The sequence below is a fragment of the Octodon degus genome, unplaced genomic scaffold (genome assembly GCF_000260255.1).
Source record: "Octodon degus isolate 3935 unplaced genomic scaffold, OctDeg1.0 scaffold00019, whole genome shotgun sequence".
In the NCBI taxonomy this organism is placed as follows: Eukaryota; Metazoa; Chordata; class Mammalia; order Rodentia; family Octodontidae; genus Octodon; species Octodon degus.
Window position 1 is genome coordinate 16,688,628 of NW_004524595.1, and position 12,353 is coordinate 16,700,980.

The following is a 12,353-nucleotide window of genomic DNA, read 5'->3' on the forward strand; positions in this document are numbered from 1 at the left end:
GTTGAGGACTTGGCTTTGCGATACAGTGCTGGCCTAGCAAGCTGGAAGCCCTGGGTTTGGTCCTCAGCACCAAAAACAAAAATAACCTCACTAAAAAAAAGAGGGGGGAAAAAAGCCCTGATATACTATCAATAAAAAGCTGTTTCTTAAGTCTATGGCAACTTAAATATCTTAAAAGTCCACAACAAAATATAAGGGAAGGAGTATCCTACATAAGTATGTTGACTAGTTGATTAATAAAAATACATTCCATGATGTTTGTCCCCTTAGAAGTCTGTGATCATTGTATCTGTGTCTTGTGAGTTGTATGCTTCAAAACACAAACAAATGTTATTTTCCTTTCCACTTATCCTGCTCCATTCCTACTGTATCTGACATTTTATTCCAAGGGATTTTAAAGAACCGGGTACTTTTACATGTTGGGGATGTGTTGAGCAAGGCAACCAAGGCCCTGCCCTCACTGAATTCAAGAAGATGAGAACTGGGGGCGTAGCTCAGGGTACAGTGATTCCCTAGCCCTGGATTCAATCCCCAGAACAGGGGAACCCTCACAGGCATTATCCAATTGATCTTACCAACATACAATTATTAACAACGAAATTTAGTATTGTGAAGGAAAGACGTGATATGCTGAGGGTACAGTATGAACACTTACCTAGATGAGAGGATTATTTCCTGGATTTCAACTTGACCTGACACAACAGTGTTATTTCTAGGTGTGCTTGTGACATGCTTCCAAATGGTACTGACATTTCAATCAGAAGACTAGAGAAGAGCAGCCCTTTCACTCCAGTGGACAGGCACCACCATCAGCTGATGTTTCATTAAATTTAGAAATACGTATTTACGCATCTTCTCTATCTAGTAGAGCTCACATTTCCTTCTCCTTTCTCCTTCCCTCTCTGCCTCTCTGTACTTTTGTCTCTCTGTGTTCTCTCTCCCTCCCTCTTGTACTGGTATTAGACTCAGGACCTTACTCATGCTAGACAAGTGCTAAGAGCTACCTCTCCACCTTCTTTTACTTTTTTAAGACATGATGTCACTAAACTTCCCAGGTTAGCCTCAAAGTTAACATCCTCTTACCTCATCCTCTTAAGTAGCTGAGATTACAGGCATGTGCCAAGGAATCCAGGCCATCGCTCATTTATTACTAATCTTTACCAAAATGAAATTGCAAATGTATCTACTCTGGACATACAAAAATTCCTGCTTTGTCAGAGAATCATGCGTCTAAGGACTTCAAATGGGTCAGGAAAACACCTGAGTTAACACTTCCATTTTCTAACAGAAGAGATTTCTAGCTTCTGCTTTTCTGCTTTGAGGTTTTTGGGCTCTCCTGAGCACTGTGACTCTCACAGGTCAAGCTTGCATCAGTAATTACATTATAGAGCAAGTCTACTACCCACAATTGTCCCCCACGCTGTGGTCCTATACTATACATGCCCAATTAACTGACTCCAACACTTGACTCAACAGTGAGTACTTGCCTTAGAAAGTCCTGTAGAACATTCTAATCTTCTAAAAGTTTGAAAAAATACTGAGTTTTGGAAGCTACTCTACTATGCTAATGTGCAGCATCTAATTAGGAGATAAGAGGATGCTTTAGTTTCTTCCCAACTTATCTGATCCCTCTTTGAACTGTAAATATTAATTATCAAAGATTTGCAATGGTAGAGAGAATAATTTTAAAAAGAACATGCCAGGCATGGTGGTACACACCTGTCATTCCAGCACTCGGAGAGACAGGAGGATCACTGCAAGTTCAAGGCCAGTCTGAGCTACATAGCAAGACCCTATCTCGCTCCTCCCCCAAATAAAAAAAAATAAACAATCAAGAACATTTCCAGAAACATACAACTAGCTTATATTTAACACTTGTTTCTCAAAAAAAATGAATATTTCTGCAAAGATTGCTGAAGATTTGATATCCACACAGAGCTCCTCCTGCAGCAGAAAATGACAATGAGCTATTTTTTCCTTAACAGGAACTCAGAAACAATTTTGAATATAAAAGGATACTCACATTTCTCACCAATACAATAAATGAAAAACATAAAAACTGTCAATCAAGGACTTTGTATTAACTCCTTGCTCTGACTGCAGGGCAGATGAGAGTGCCCCATAGTGCTCAGAAACATGCCCAGAAGCCCCACTCTTATCCACGGGGGATGAGGGATGCTACAATCCCAGGCAGATGCCTAAGACCACAGATGGCACTGAGTATACTACGTCTGCTTCCTATAAACCCACAGGTCCCCATGATAAAGTTTAATTTATGTAAAACAATGAGGCATCAACAAAAGTAATAATAAAATAGAAGTAGTATTACTGAATACTGTAACAGTTCTATAAAACTTACAAATTGTTCAATCCTGGAACTTTCCATTTAGTGTTTTTGGATCATGGTTGACCTCAGATAATTAAAACTATGGAAAGTTTTTGTTTTCCTGTGCTATCTTTCCATACATGATTGCTTTAACAAGAAAAGCCATTTAAAAATTATATTCTATTGAAACTGTTATCACAAAAAGAGAATTTACAAAAAGAGAATCCACAGGCCCATACATATGAAACCTAAGTGTTATGTACAATAATGTCTATAGTGGTATTTAAAGAATATTATCACCAAATTTGAGTAAGCTCAAAACTAGAAAAGCTGTATTTATGAAAATAAATACATAAAAATAAACTTACAAAATTTTCACTTATTTAAATTATATTCAACTGCTAGGAAGAATGAGATAAATTTATATGGCTGATATAGAATAATCTCCAACTTACATTATTAAAATATCTAGGTACAAAAAAAACTCTTTCATTTGAGTTTAAAAATGAATGTAAGTACCACAGAGATAAACAGGAGATACGAAAAAATGATATACCAAAAACTGCTGACAGCAATTACCTTGACCCATCATTAAAGAGACATTTTTTATTATATGACCTTTAGAACTACTTCTGCTTTTCATTGTGGTTACTATACTCATAATATAAAAATTAGTAATCAAAAGTCTAAGGCTCATAATCCCTTATATGCTCATTTGATTCTACAACTGGTATGTGTATATAGACTAGTAACAACATGCAGTTTCTGGAAAAGACAGAAGAATCTCTTGGAAAAAATTTCACAGTATGGTAACAATGACACTGAAATATATCAATAATTTGCAGTAAAGATGACAGAATAAATATACACACAGTCAACATTCTCTCCTAAATCCTCACTATGACAAACAACAAAATAAATTTATAAAGCTCAATCTAGAAATACAAGAGAAAATGGGAGAGAGGGTACAAAGTGACAGAAGAACATAACCTCTACTAAGCACTAATGAATCTTAAGTAGGCAAGAGAAAAGTCAGATATCCATACATCCAATCATCATTCATTCATCCAAATCACTAAGTGCAGTGTTCCGGACGTTGTTCTAGGCTCTGGAAACACAGCCCTGAATGGAACTGAAAACAATCGCCATCCCAGCGGAGCTGACAGTAATGAGAACTCACGCAAAGGAAATGATGCTACATTAGACAGGTGCAGTAGGGATTAAGATTTTAGATGACCACAGAGATGACTGCAGAAACTGACATTTGAAAATGACCACAAGGAAATGGTGATCTTGCCACACACAGTGAAGAAAAGATAACCCAGTCGATGATCTGGGACTCTAGAAAGACTTCGAAGATGGGAGAACTTGGTTACTCGGAAAAGACAGCTAAAATGAAGATAAGTAGGCCTGCCTAAAAGGTGTTTTTAAAGATTATGTAAGACTGAGCCTCTCTCTTCCAGTCCCTTCAACCACCTGCTTAGCAATCAGACTTGTCTGTCCCTGCACCTTGCCCACAAAGGAAAGGGAAAAACAGCCAGAGGTTGATTAGGGGAGGCAACAGTTGAAGACAAGGTTGAAACAGGGAGGTGAAATTCACATACCATATATCAAAAACCCCAGTAATCCCCTGCATCTGTCTCCCCATTAAGTTAACAGCCATGCCTAAAAACTGGACACTGCAGAATCCTTCTCAGTAAGCTGTATAGTGTCCCATTCTTCAAATATGACATATTAAAAATAGACAAAACTAACAAAAAAAATGCAGTTTGGAGCAAACTGATCAATCATAAAGAGAGAAGAATCCCTTTTAAAAATACTTACATATGTAACACTGTTAAAATAAATCATGGGCCTAAACCAAATACAAATGACTTAAATCACCGGTGATGGGTTGAAGCCTCTTCTACCTTTTTTGCTAGTCCCTGGCAATCCGTAAGATTAACAGGTAAGTGGGGATATGCTTGTGCCATTACCCACATCGCGCCAACTTCTTGAAAGAAAGAAACCTCAAGTATCGGGCTGCACAGTTTGTAAGCTGCAATTTTAATCAATGATTGCTCTCTCAGAATCTGTCTTCTAAAATGAAAACGGAATGAAATTGTGGCTAAAAATCAAGCTCGATTAATCTTCAACTCTTCTGGCCTACTTAGCCTCCTTTTATAATGGTTTCTAATATGGGAATAAGAAAACCAATTCTTTCAGTTCAGCAATAGTCTTTTCCACAGGAGTCTGTGCTTCAACTTCTGTTGTACCCTTCGTCCTAGATGACTATGAACTATGCCAGCATCCTTGTACCTAACAAGTCTGTCTCTGTCTCTGTCTCTGTCTCTGTCTCTGTGTCTGTCTGTCTCTCTCTCCCCCCCCCTTCCCCTTTCTCCCTCCTGCTCTCACTCCCCCAGTTCTGGGGATTGATTCTTTTTCTTAAAAAAATGTATTTAGTACAGGGTCTACAGGGTCTCACTACGTAGATCAGACTCCTAGTGATCCTCTGTTTTCAGCGTCCCAAGCATTGGGATTACAGGTGTGTGCCCCCATGTCCAGTCTCAATCGCCATCTCAGTGTGCCCTGGGGGCAGGGCCAGCACAGCCATTGCACTCTGCCTAAGCAGGTGCGTTAGTCCACTGAGCTATCTGGCTGGCCCCTGGGGACTGATTCTACAGTCTTTGCATTTAAGTTCTTTTTTATTTTGAGGCAAGGTCTAAATTGTAGTCCTCGTGCCTCAGCTTCACAGAGTGCTAAGATTGTAAGTATAACACCACCACACCAGGCTAAATGTTTTCTTCTATAAAATGACTCTGTAAGACTTTCATTCAAAATGTCAGAAAGTCATTTGGGATTTCAGTTTATTACCTGAAAGGTGGAAATAAATGAAATCATAATAAAAGCAGTTGAAGGTATAATATAAACACTGTCACATATTAGATTAAATGTATCTTCATTATCTTGAAGTTATGGATTTCCAATCTACTCAGACCTGGACATAAATGAAAATAAACCCAGAAGAGCTCTGACCTAGATAAAGGGGGATGACTCTGGTACACAGGGGCATAACAGAGGAAAATCTGTACAACATGATGAGGACTTAAGTAAGTTTCCTGATGTGGTGTGAAAGGAGGAATAAGCAGAAATGCCTCTTCTCCCCAGTGTGAGGCTGGGACAGAAATATCAACGTTCTGGCTCAGTCCTCACCACTATGAACCATAACTGTAAAATCTCAAGATTACAGAGGAGGTAGGTACCTCTGAAATTACTTATTAAATGAACAATGCAGTATCATCAGCATCACAGTGTTCTGAAAGAACTATTAGAAACCGTGGTTAGATTAATAACATTGTGCTTTGTTAGAAGTACAAACACTGTATGACACAGCAATGCTACCCGAGGCTAAATTCAACTTAAAAACAGTTTACTGAGCACCTTTCCCAAGCGTGCATCACCCTGGGCAGTGCTGCAGGCAGATGGAAGAGCCACCTAGTTCCTGGCATTAAGAAACTCACACGGGAGGACAGGGGCAGGTATGAAATTAACCATAATGTGATATACGCATAATCTGTATTTATGCAGATATACAAAAGTTACTATCTGGTAATTACAGATATATGATATATACACATTAATATGGGAATAGATTTATTTAGCTTGGGGCAGGACCACTTGTCAGAGGGAACAAATGCAAAGTCTGGAAGGATGAGCAGAGCTTCTGAAAATATTGCAGACTGAGAGAAAAATAAGGGCCGGCCAGATAGCTCAGCGGACTAAAGTGCCTGCTTTGGCAGAGTGCAGCAGCCGGGGTTCAAACCCCAGAATGCAGAGCCAGCCCTGCCCCCAGGGTGTGCTGAGAGGGAACTTGAGACTGGGCGTGGTGACGCACTCTTGTAATCCCAGCGCTTGGGAGGCTGAAAACAGGAGAATCACTATGAGTCCGATCTACGTAGTGAGACCCTGTACACCCTGTAGACCCTGTATTAAAATTCATTTTTTTAAAAAGAGAGAAAAATAAAAACACACTGAGACAAAAGAATATAGAGAAGCATAAAACATTACACAAACTACAGAAAGACAATGAAGTATCTGGAATGACCTAATAGAACTTGAAATGACTCCATAGCAAAGACAGGAGAACAAGATATTCAAAGCAGAAAAATGATGATATTTGTATTATAGATGAAGTAAACAAAATGGGAGGGGATGGGACTCCTTGGACCTGGCCAGAAGCTCCTGCAATGCCCTCAGGTGACAGATCCTGAGCCTTAACTAGACAATGACAAGGGCACACGAAGGAAAGGAAAGAAAAAGATTTTTTTTTTTAATTTGCCATTTTATAGACTTGGTCAAATTAGTAATCTAATCCACATTTCCTTTTAATACTTTCACTCTTAAAGACCTTTATATCTCAAATTAAAATTTCTCTAACAATGTATTATACTTGAGAAATGGCAGGGCTCTATCACATGGGACTGCTATCAGATAGTTCATAAAATAGGAAGTGTTTTTAAAATGTGCCATGGAAGTTGAAATTGCTGGAGCTGGTGATAGATCCTGGGTATGTCTACTTTTATGTATCTTTGAAATTTTCCAAGGGCTGGCAATAGCTCAGTGGACTAAGTGCCTGTTTAGGCAAGGCCAGGGACTGGGGTTCAATCCCAGGCACCAGAGCCAGCAATCGAGTCCAGGCATGGTGGTGCATGCCTGTAATTCCATTGTTGAGAAGGCTGAAAACAGGAGGATCACTACCAGTCCAAGCTGCATAGTAGAACCTGTACCAAACACATTAAAAAAAACTTTCCATAATTAATTTTAATGTATTTTTTTCTTACTGTATTGCTGCTTAAGTAGGCTAGTATAGTAATTTATCATATAATTCGGAGACAATTGATAAAAAAATTAACATTTCACAGATAAAGGACATTATAATTAAAGTCATAACACCAATCTCTAAGCTTTTTTAATCCTTTTTACTAAAACAGAACATTATCCTGTACCACGTTCTAAAAATATATAGACTGGTATAAAAATAATCATTAATTTGACATGCAGAAAACAACCACGAAATAGTTTAAATTGAATACAGTGATGTGGGCAGTTTTGAAACAGATACTTGGCCAACAAATTTTTACCTACTGTTATGTATTATACCCCAGAACACATTATTTCATAGATGCTTTCCTCAGAGTTGTTTATTCTGCTTAACAAAGAAGCACCTCACCTTTGCAATTGGAAATGTTAAGTCCTTGCTTCAATGAAAAAATTCAGAGCATCCAACAGTAACATGTTCAACTTCCTTCTTTTCCTAAGTCATTGCCTCCCCGCTCCCCTGCTTCTTCCTTCTGAGAAAGGTGAGTAGATAGTGTAGTCACTTAGGTTCAGAATACAATATTACTGTACCAAACTCCTCACTCTGCCACTTACTAGCTTTGACCTTAGAGGCACCAAGTCCTCTCAGTTCCAAATCGGCAGTGGACACATACTGTAACAAATGAGTTTCAGCTCTTATCTCCTGTGTTCATCTTCATTACCATCAAACCCCTTTTAACCAATACGGTTATCTTGGTACATCACACATGCATTCCCTTCAAACTCAAGGACGTTTCCTTGAACAAAGCAGAGACTATTCTCCTACTGACTGGACTGCTTTCCTTCCAAAACCAGTAACAATTCCTCGAAGTATTCTGCCACCCTGTATCATCTGACAATGCTATTTCTATTCAGTTCTCTACTTCCCTTGATATCACCACCAGCTCTTTTGGCTTCAATATAGGTGATGTCAAAATCTACATTCCTATTCACCACCACCTCATGTGAGTTCTCAAACAGTATTTCCAATTACCAAATAATTTCCATGGTTATATTACCAGTAAAGTCAAGCTTAAGCCACACAAATGAAAAAATTTCCATGTTCACTTGTTCAAGTCCAAGAACATCCCTGTGTACTTTGCCCAAATAAATACAGCCTATCTTTCCCAACATGCCAAAGCATCTTTAACCTTTAATTTTCACTCAAAATGCCACTTCTGTAATTAACCTGTGAAATTCTTTCTATTCTCTTACTTTCTTTTGCAACAACATTGACTTCTAACCCTCTAGTTCAAAATCACTTTCATTCCAGCTTGAAGTATACAGCAGCTCAACAACCTCTGCCTTCAGTCTCTTCTCCTTTTATTGCCCATCAGCTGTGTTACCTATCATTGTAGCACTTACAACTCTTCAAAACCTGACCTCACCTTTGTTTTCAGTCTTTTTCTTTCTTCCTCAATGTAGATCCTAATCTCAGAGTTCTTCACATTCTCTAATTATGCCTCATATGCTATAAGTATTAAAAAAAGCCCACTGGTTGACTGTAAGTTTGGCTATAGTTTTAGTCATACCTTGTAGAACAGTCTAGATTTTCTTTTTATTTCCCACTATGTTTTATCTGGCCTTCACAACTCATTAGTCAAATTCATCTTTGTTCCATCATGAATTGCATTAATTTTTTAAAGTGGATTCTGAAGTAATTGCAGCTTCATGGGTTGTTACTAACCTATCCCTTAATATTTTTTTTAGTTACATTATTTCTTTTGGAAAATTTGTATTATAATGGTTAATGCAAAAGTCAAGAAAATATTTGAGATTTATAGGTCAGTTCTACTTACCAAGGGTTCAGCCATTACAACTTCAATTTTCTTTTCAGCTTGAACAGCAAATTCTGCAAAAAGGCTTTTGATGACATATTCACCAGGCTTGACATCAGGGTCAATCGTGATGTTTGACATGATGATATTCTTTTTTCCCCAAGTGGAATGAAAGTTGGAAGAAGCACAGTACTTATTCACTTTGCTGACTGGTGCTGAAGCTAAAAGTAAAAGAAACAAAAGAATACTACATTATTATCAGGTCAGTGAAGCCTACCAATACCATCCCATTTAATATATAAGATGCCCCTAACCCTGTCCAAGTTACCCAGTCCCTTATTACTATGTTCCATTTTCCTCTATTGCATCTACTTCCTTGTAACATACTGACTCATATCTGTACAAGGTAGACATATATTTATTATGTAGCATTTCTTTCTTTACTCCACTAAGTGAGTTCCAAGACAACAGGGATCTTCTCTCTACTGTTCATGGATGAAACCAAGGTGCCTAGAACAATGCCTGGTATACTTTAGATGCACAATAAGTATCCAATGAATGAATGGATTCTACTCATATGGCCAAGCACAATGAGGGAAATAAAATATGTGAATAAATGAGACATGACTTACAGACAATACTGTGGAAAGCATGCTCACAGTAGGCCTCATTAAAGAAGCTACATTTCAACCCAGACCTAAGTAATGAAAACATGGTAGCAAGGCAAAGCGTCAGACTGAACTTAAGTGTCTAAGAACGAAAAAGACCAGGGAAAGACGCAGAGGCAGAGGATGATGCAGAGGAGGTCAGAATTGTTAGTCAGGATGCAAGTCACACAGGATCTTTGAGGACTCGGTAATGAAATTAGATTTTATTTATAAATACCATCAAAACTCAGTCGAAAGTGCTAACAGAGAGAGACAGGGTATAACTTCTCTTCATGAGAATGGCTGTGCAATAAAATTATGGAAAAAAAAAAGAGAGAATGGCTGTGGCTCCTTTGGAGATGAATTTTACAAGAGCAAACAAAATAAGGCAGAGCATTACAGAAACCCAAGTGAGAAGATCACAGCTGAAACGAACAGGACTTGAGACCTCTCATGTGTTAGTAGATTAGATATCAAAGTGAGGAAAAGGAATTAATGTTGACTAACAGGACTTTTATTTGAATCCCTCAAAGGGCCATCTACTCAAGATAAGAGATGACACAGTGCCTGGAAAATAGTAAATTGCAACTTGCTTAGTGGGAAAAGAGCACACAGTACTACAGCTTTACCTTTCTGTTCTCTTACTACCTACCTGGGCAGCCTACCTCATTTCTAGCCTATGATTTATCCTGCCATTTGTACCTTCCAGTGTGATGCATAGTACAGACCACCCCATCCTATAATTTCAGTACACATTCCACCTTTGGCCTTATATAACTAGAATACTCATGAGGCAGCATAAATTTGCACATCTCTACCTCAACCTCATCTCCAGATACTGCCTTTCTGTATAAGCAAGTAGCAGCCCTACAACAATCCCATCCTCAAAAGGGGAGGCACAGCACAATTCTCTAAACACCGGATTCCTGTATACATGTATGTAATGACAGCACAATCCACTTGTTCTAAATACATAAATCGAAAACCTAACAAAAAACTTTTTCTGTAAGTGAAAGAAATCTACTCTACCAAACACAGCATACGAAGACACAAAAGTTTCATAAAAGTAAAATTATTGCAAAATGTTAATCTTATACCCCAAAATAAGTACTTCTGTATCATAGTAAGTTAAAATACATTATTTATTGTACTCTACAACCAAAATTGTGTAATAAAAACAATTCAAAACAAAAATTCACAGTTCTGCAAACACAGTGCACATTATTTCAAACAATGACCTGTTTGTTTTCTCTGTGTCATGATCCAACATTGTGTATTATTAAAGAGGGAATCTGCTAACAAATGTCACTGTGGAAAAAGGAGGAGACAGGAAAAATTTTAATAAATTATTTTAGGTCAATAGTGTTATTATAAATGATATCTCCAATAACTTGCGTTCATTGCTTTCTGCTTCCTTAAAAGTAAGCATAGGCAGATACTCCTAGGTATCATTATTGCATACTTTAACGTATTTCCCAATAAAGCCAGTTTTAAGAAAGGCTTTGTTTCTGGGCTATTATCCACAATAAAAATGTTTCAAATTCAAAAGTTTAAATTTTAGAAAAATGTTTCAGATCAAATAAACCAAACTAAATTGATTTATATTTCTTAGTAGGTGTATTTAATGCATGTTTATTAGTTATTAATATAAAAAGTAACAATGAACCTATTTAGTGATTGAACTTTCCATGCCATAGTCTGTGTTGTCTTTGACTTTTTTTGTTTGTTTGTTTGTTTGTTTGGTGAAACCGGGGATTGAACTCAGGCCCTTGAGCTTGCCAGGCAAGCACTTATTCTACTGAGCTATCTCCCCAGCCCCCTGAATTAAATATTTTATAATGCTAAATGGTAATGTTTCTCTGCATGTTATCACCAAATTCTAAACTATGTTATGTAAGATTCAGAAGAAATAAGGATGTAAATGTTATAATGTATTTCTTAATAATACAATTCAGGCACTGAATTACAAATAGTAAAAACCCAGTGTCATATTACATTTTTGAAATGTTAAGTCTGCTACACTCTGATTGCTAATAATAGGAATAAAGCAGGCCTGAATATTTAAAAGTTTAGCATTTCTATTCTTTCTCTTCAGTGCAACTAAAAATAAATGCCTGTAGGGCCAGCAGGATAGCCCAGCAGACTAAGTGCCTGCTTATGCAAGTGTAGGGACTGAGCACAGGGACTATGGCTCGATCCCCAGCACCACAGGCCGCGCCAGCCTCACCCCTGGGCACGCTGAGCTGGCCACCAAGTCCCAGCGTGGTAGTGCACACATGTAACCCCAGCACTGGGGAGGCTGAAAACAGGAGGATTACTATGAGTCTGAGCTGTGTAGTAAGACCCTGTAGCAAATATATAAAATATAAATAAATACCTGTATTTTTTTAGTTGGCTCACTCTACACAGAGTACTTATTTAGAATATTTAATAAAATGATTATCCTTTTCTTCATGTTCACAAAATTCCTACATCCTCATAAAATAAATTTAAATTCAGTCAAGGAGCATGTTTGGACTCATTACTTTTTAGTAATGTGTCTTAGTCTTGGGTTTTTTGTTGGCTTATTTTGTGGAAATTTTCTCTCCAGCTCCACTAGGTTCGGATGCAAAATATTCTCAACAGTGGTATCTCTCGAAATACATAAGGTTCTCAACAAATGAAATCTTTTGGATTTTCTGAGAGTAGATGTAGTTTAAAAAGACCCCAGGGTGGGGCTGGGGAGATAGCTCAGTTGAATAAGCACTTGCCTGGCAAGCGTATGGG

At 37.8% G+C, this 12,353-nt stretch overlaps 1 protein-coding gene across 1 annotated transcript in view; it reads right to left on the reverse strand.

Annotated features, from left to right (window-relative positions):
* Window positions 1–12,353, reverse strand: part of Fryl (FRY like transcription coactivator) — a 302,292-nt gene that overhangs the window by 134,645 nt on the left and 155,294 nt on the right. Inside the window, exons 4-5 of the mRNA XM_023711119.1 lie at window positions 8,962–9,161; window positions 7,739–7,796 (exon numbers count right to left, since the gene is read on the reverse strand). Coding sequence (XP_023566887.1) covers window positions 7,739–7,796; window positions 8,962–9,081 — 178 coding nt within the window. The 5' untranslated portion in view covers window positions 9,082–9,161. The remainder of the gene's footprint in view (window positions 1–7,738; window positions 7,797–8,961; window positions 9,162–12,353) is intronic.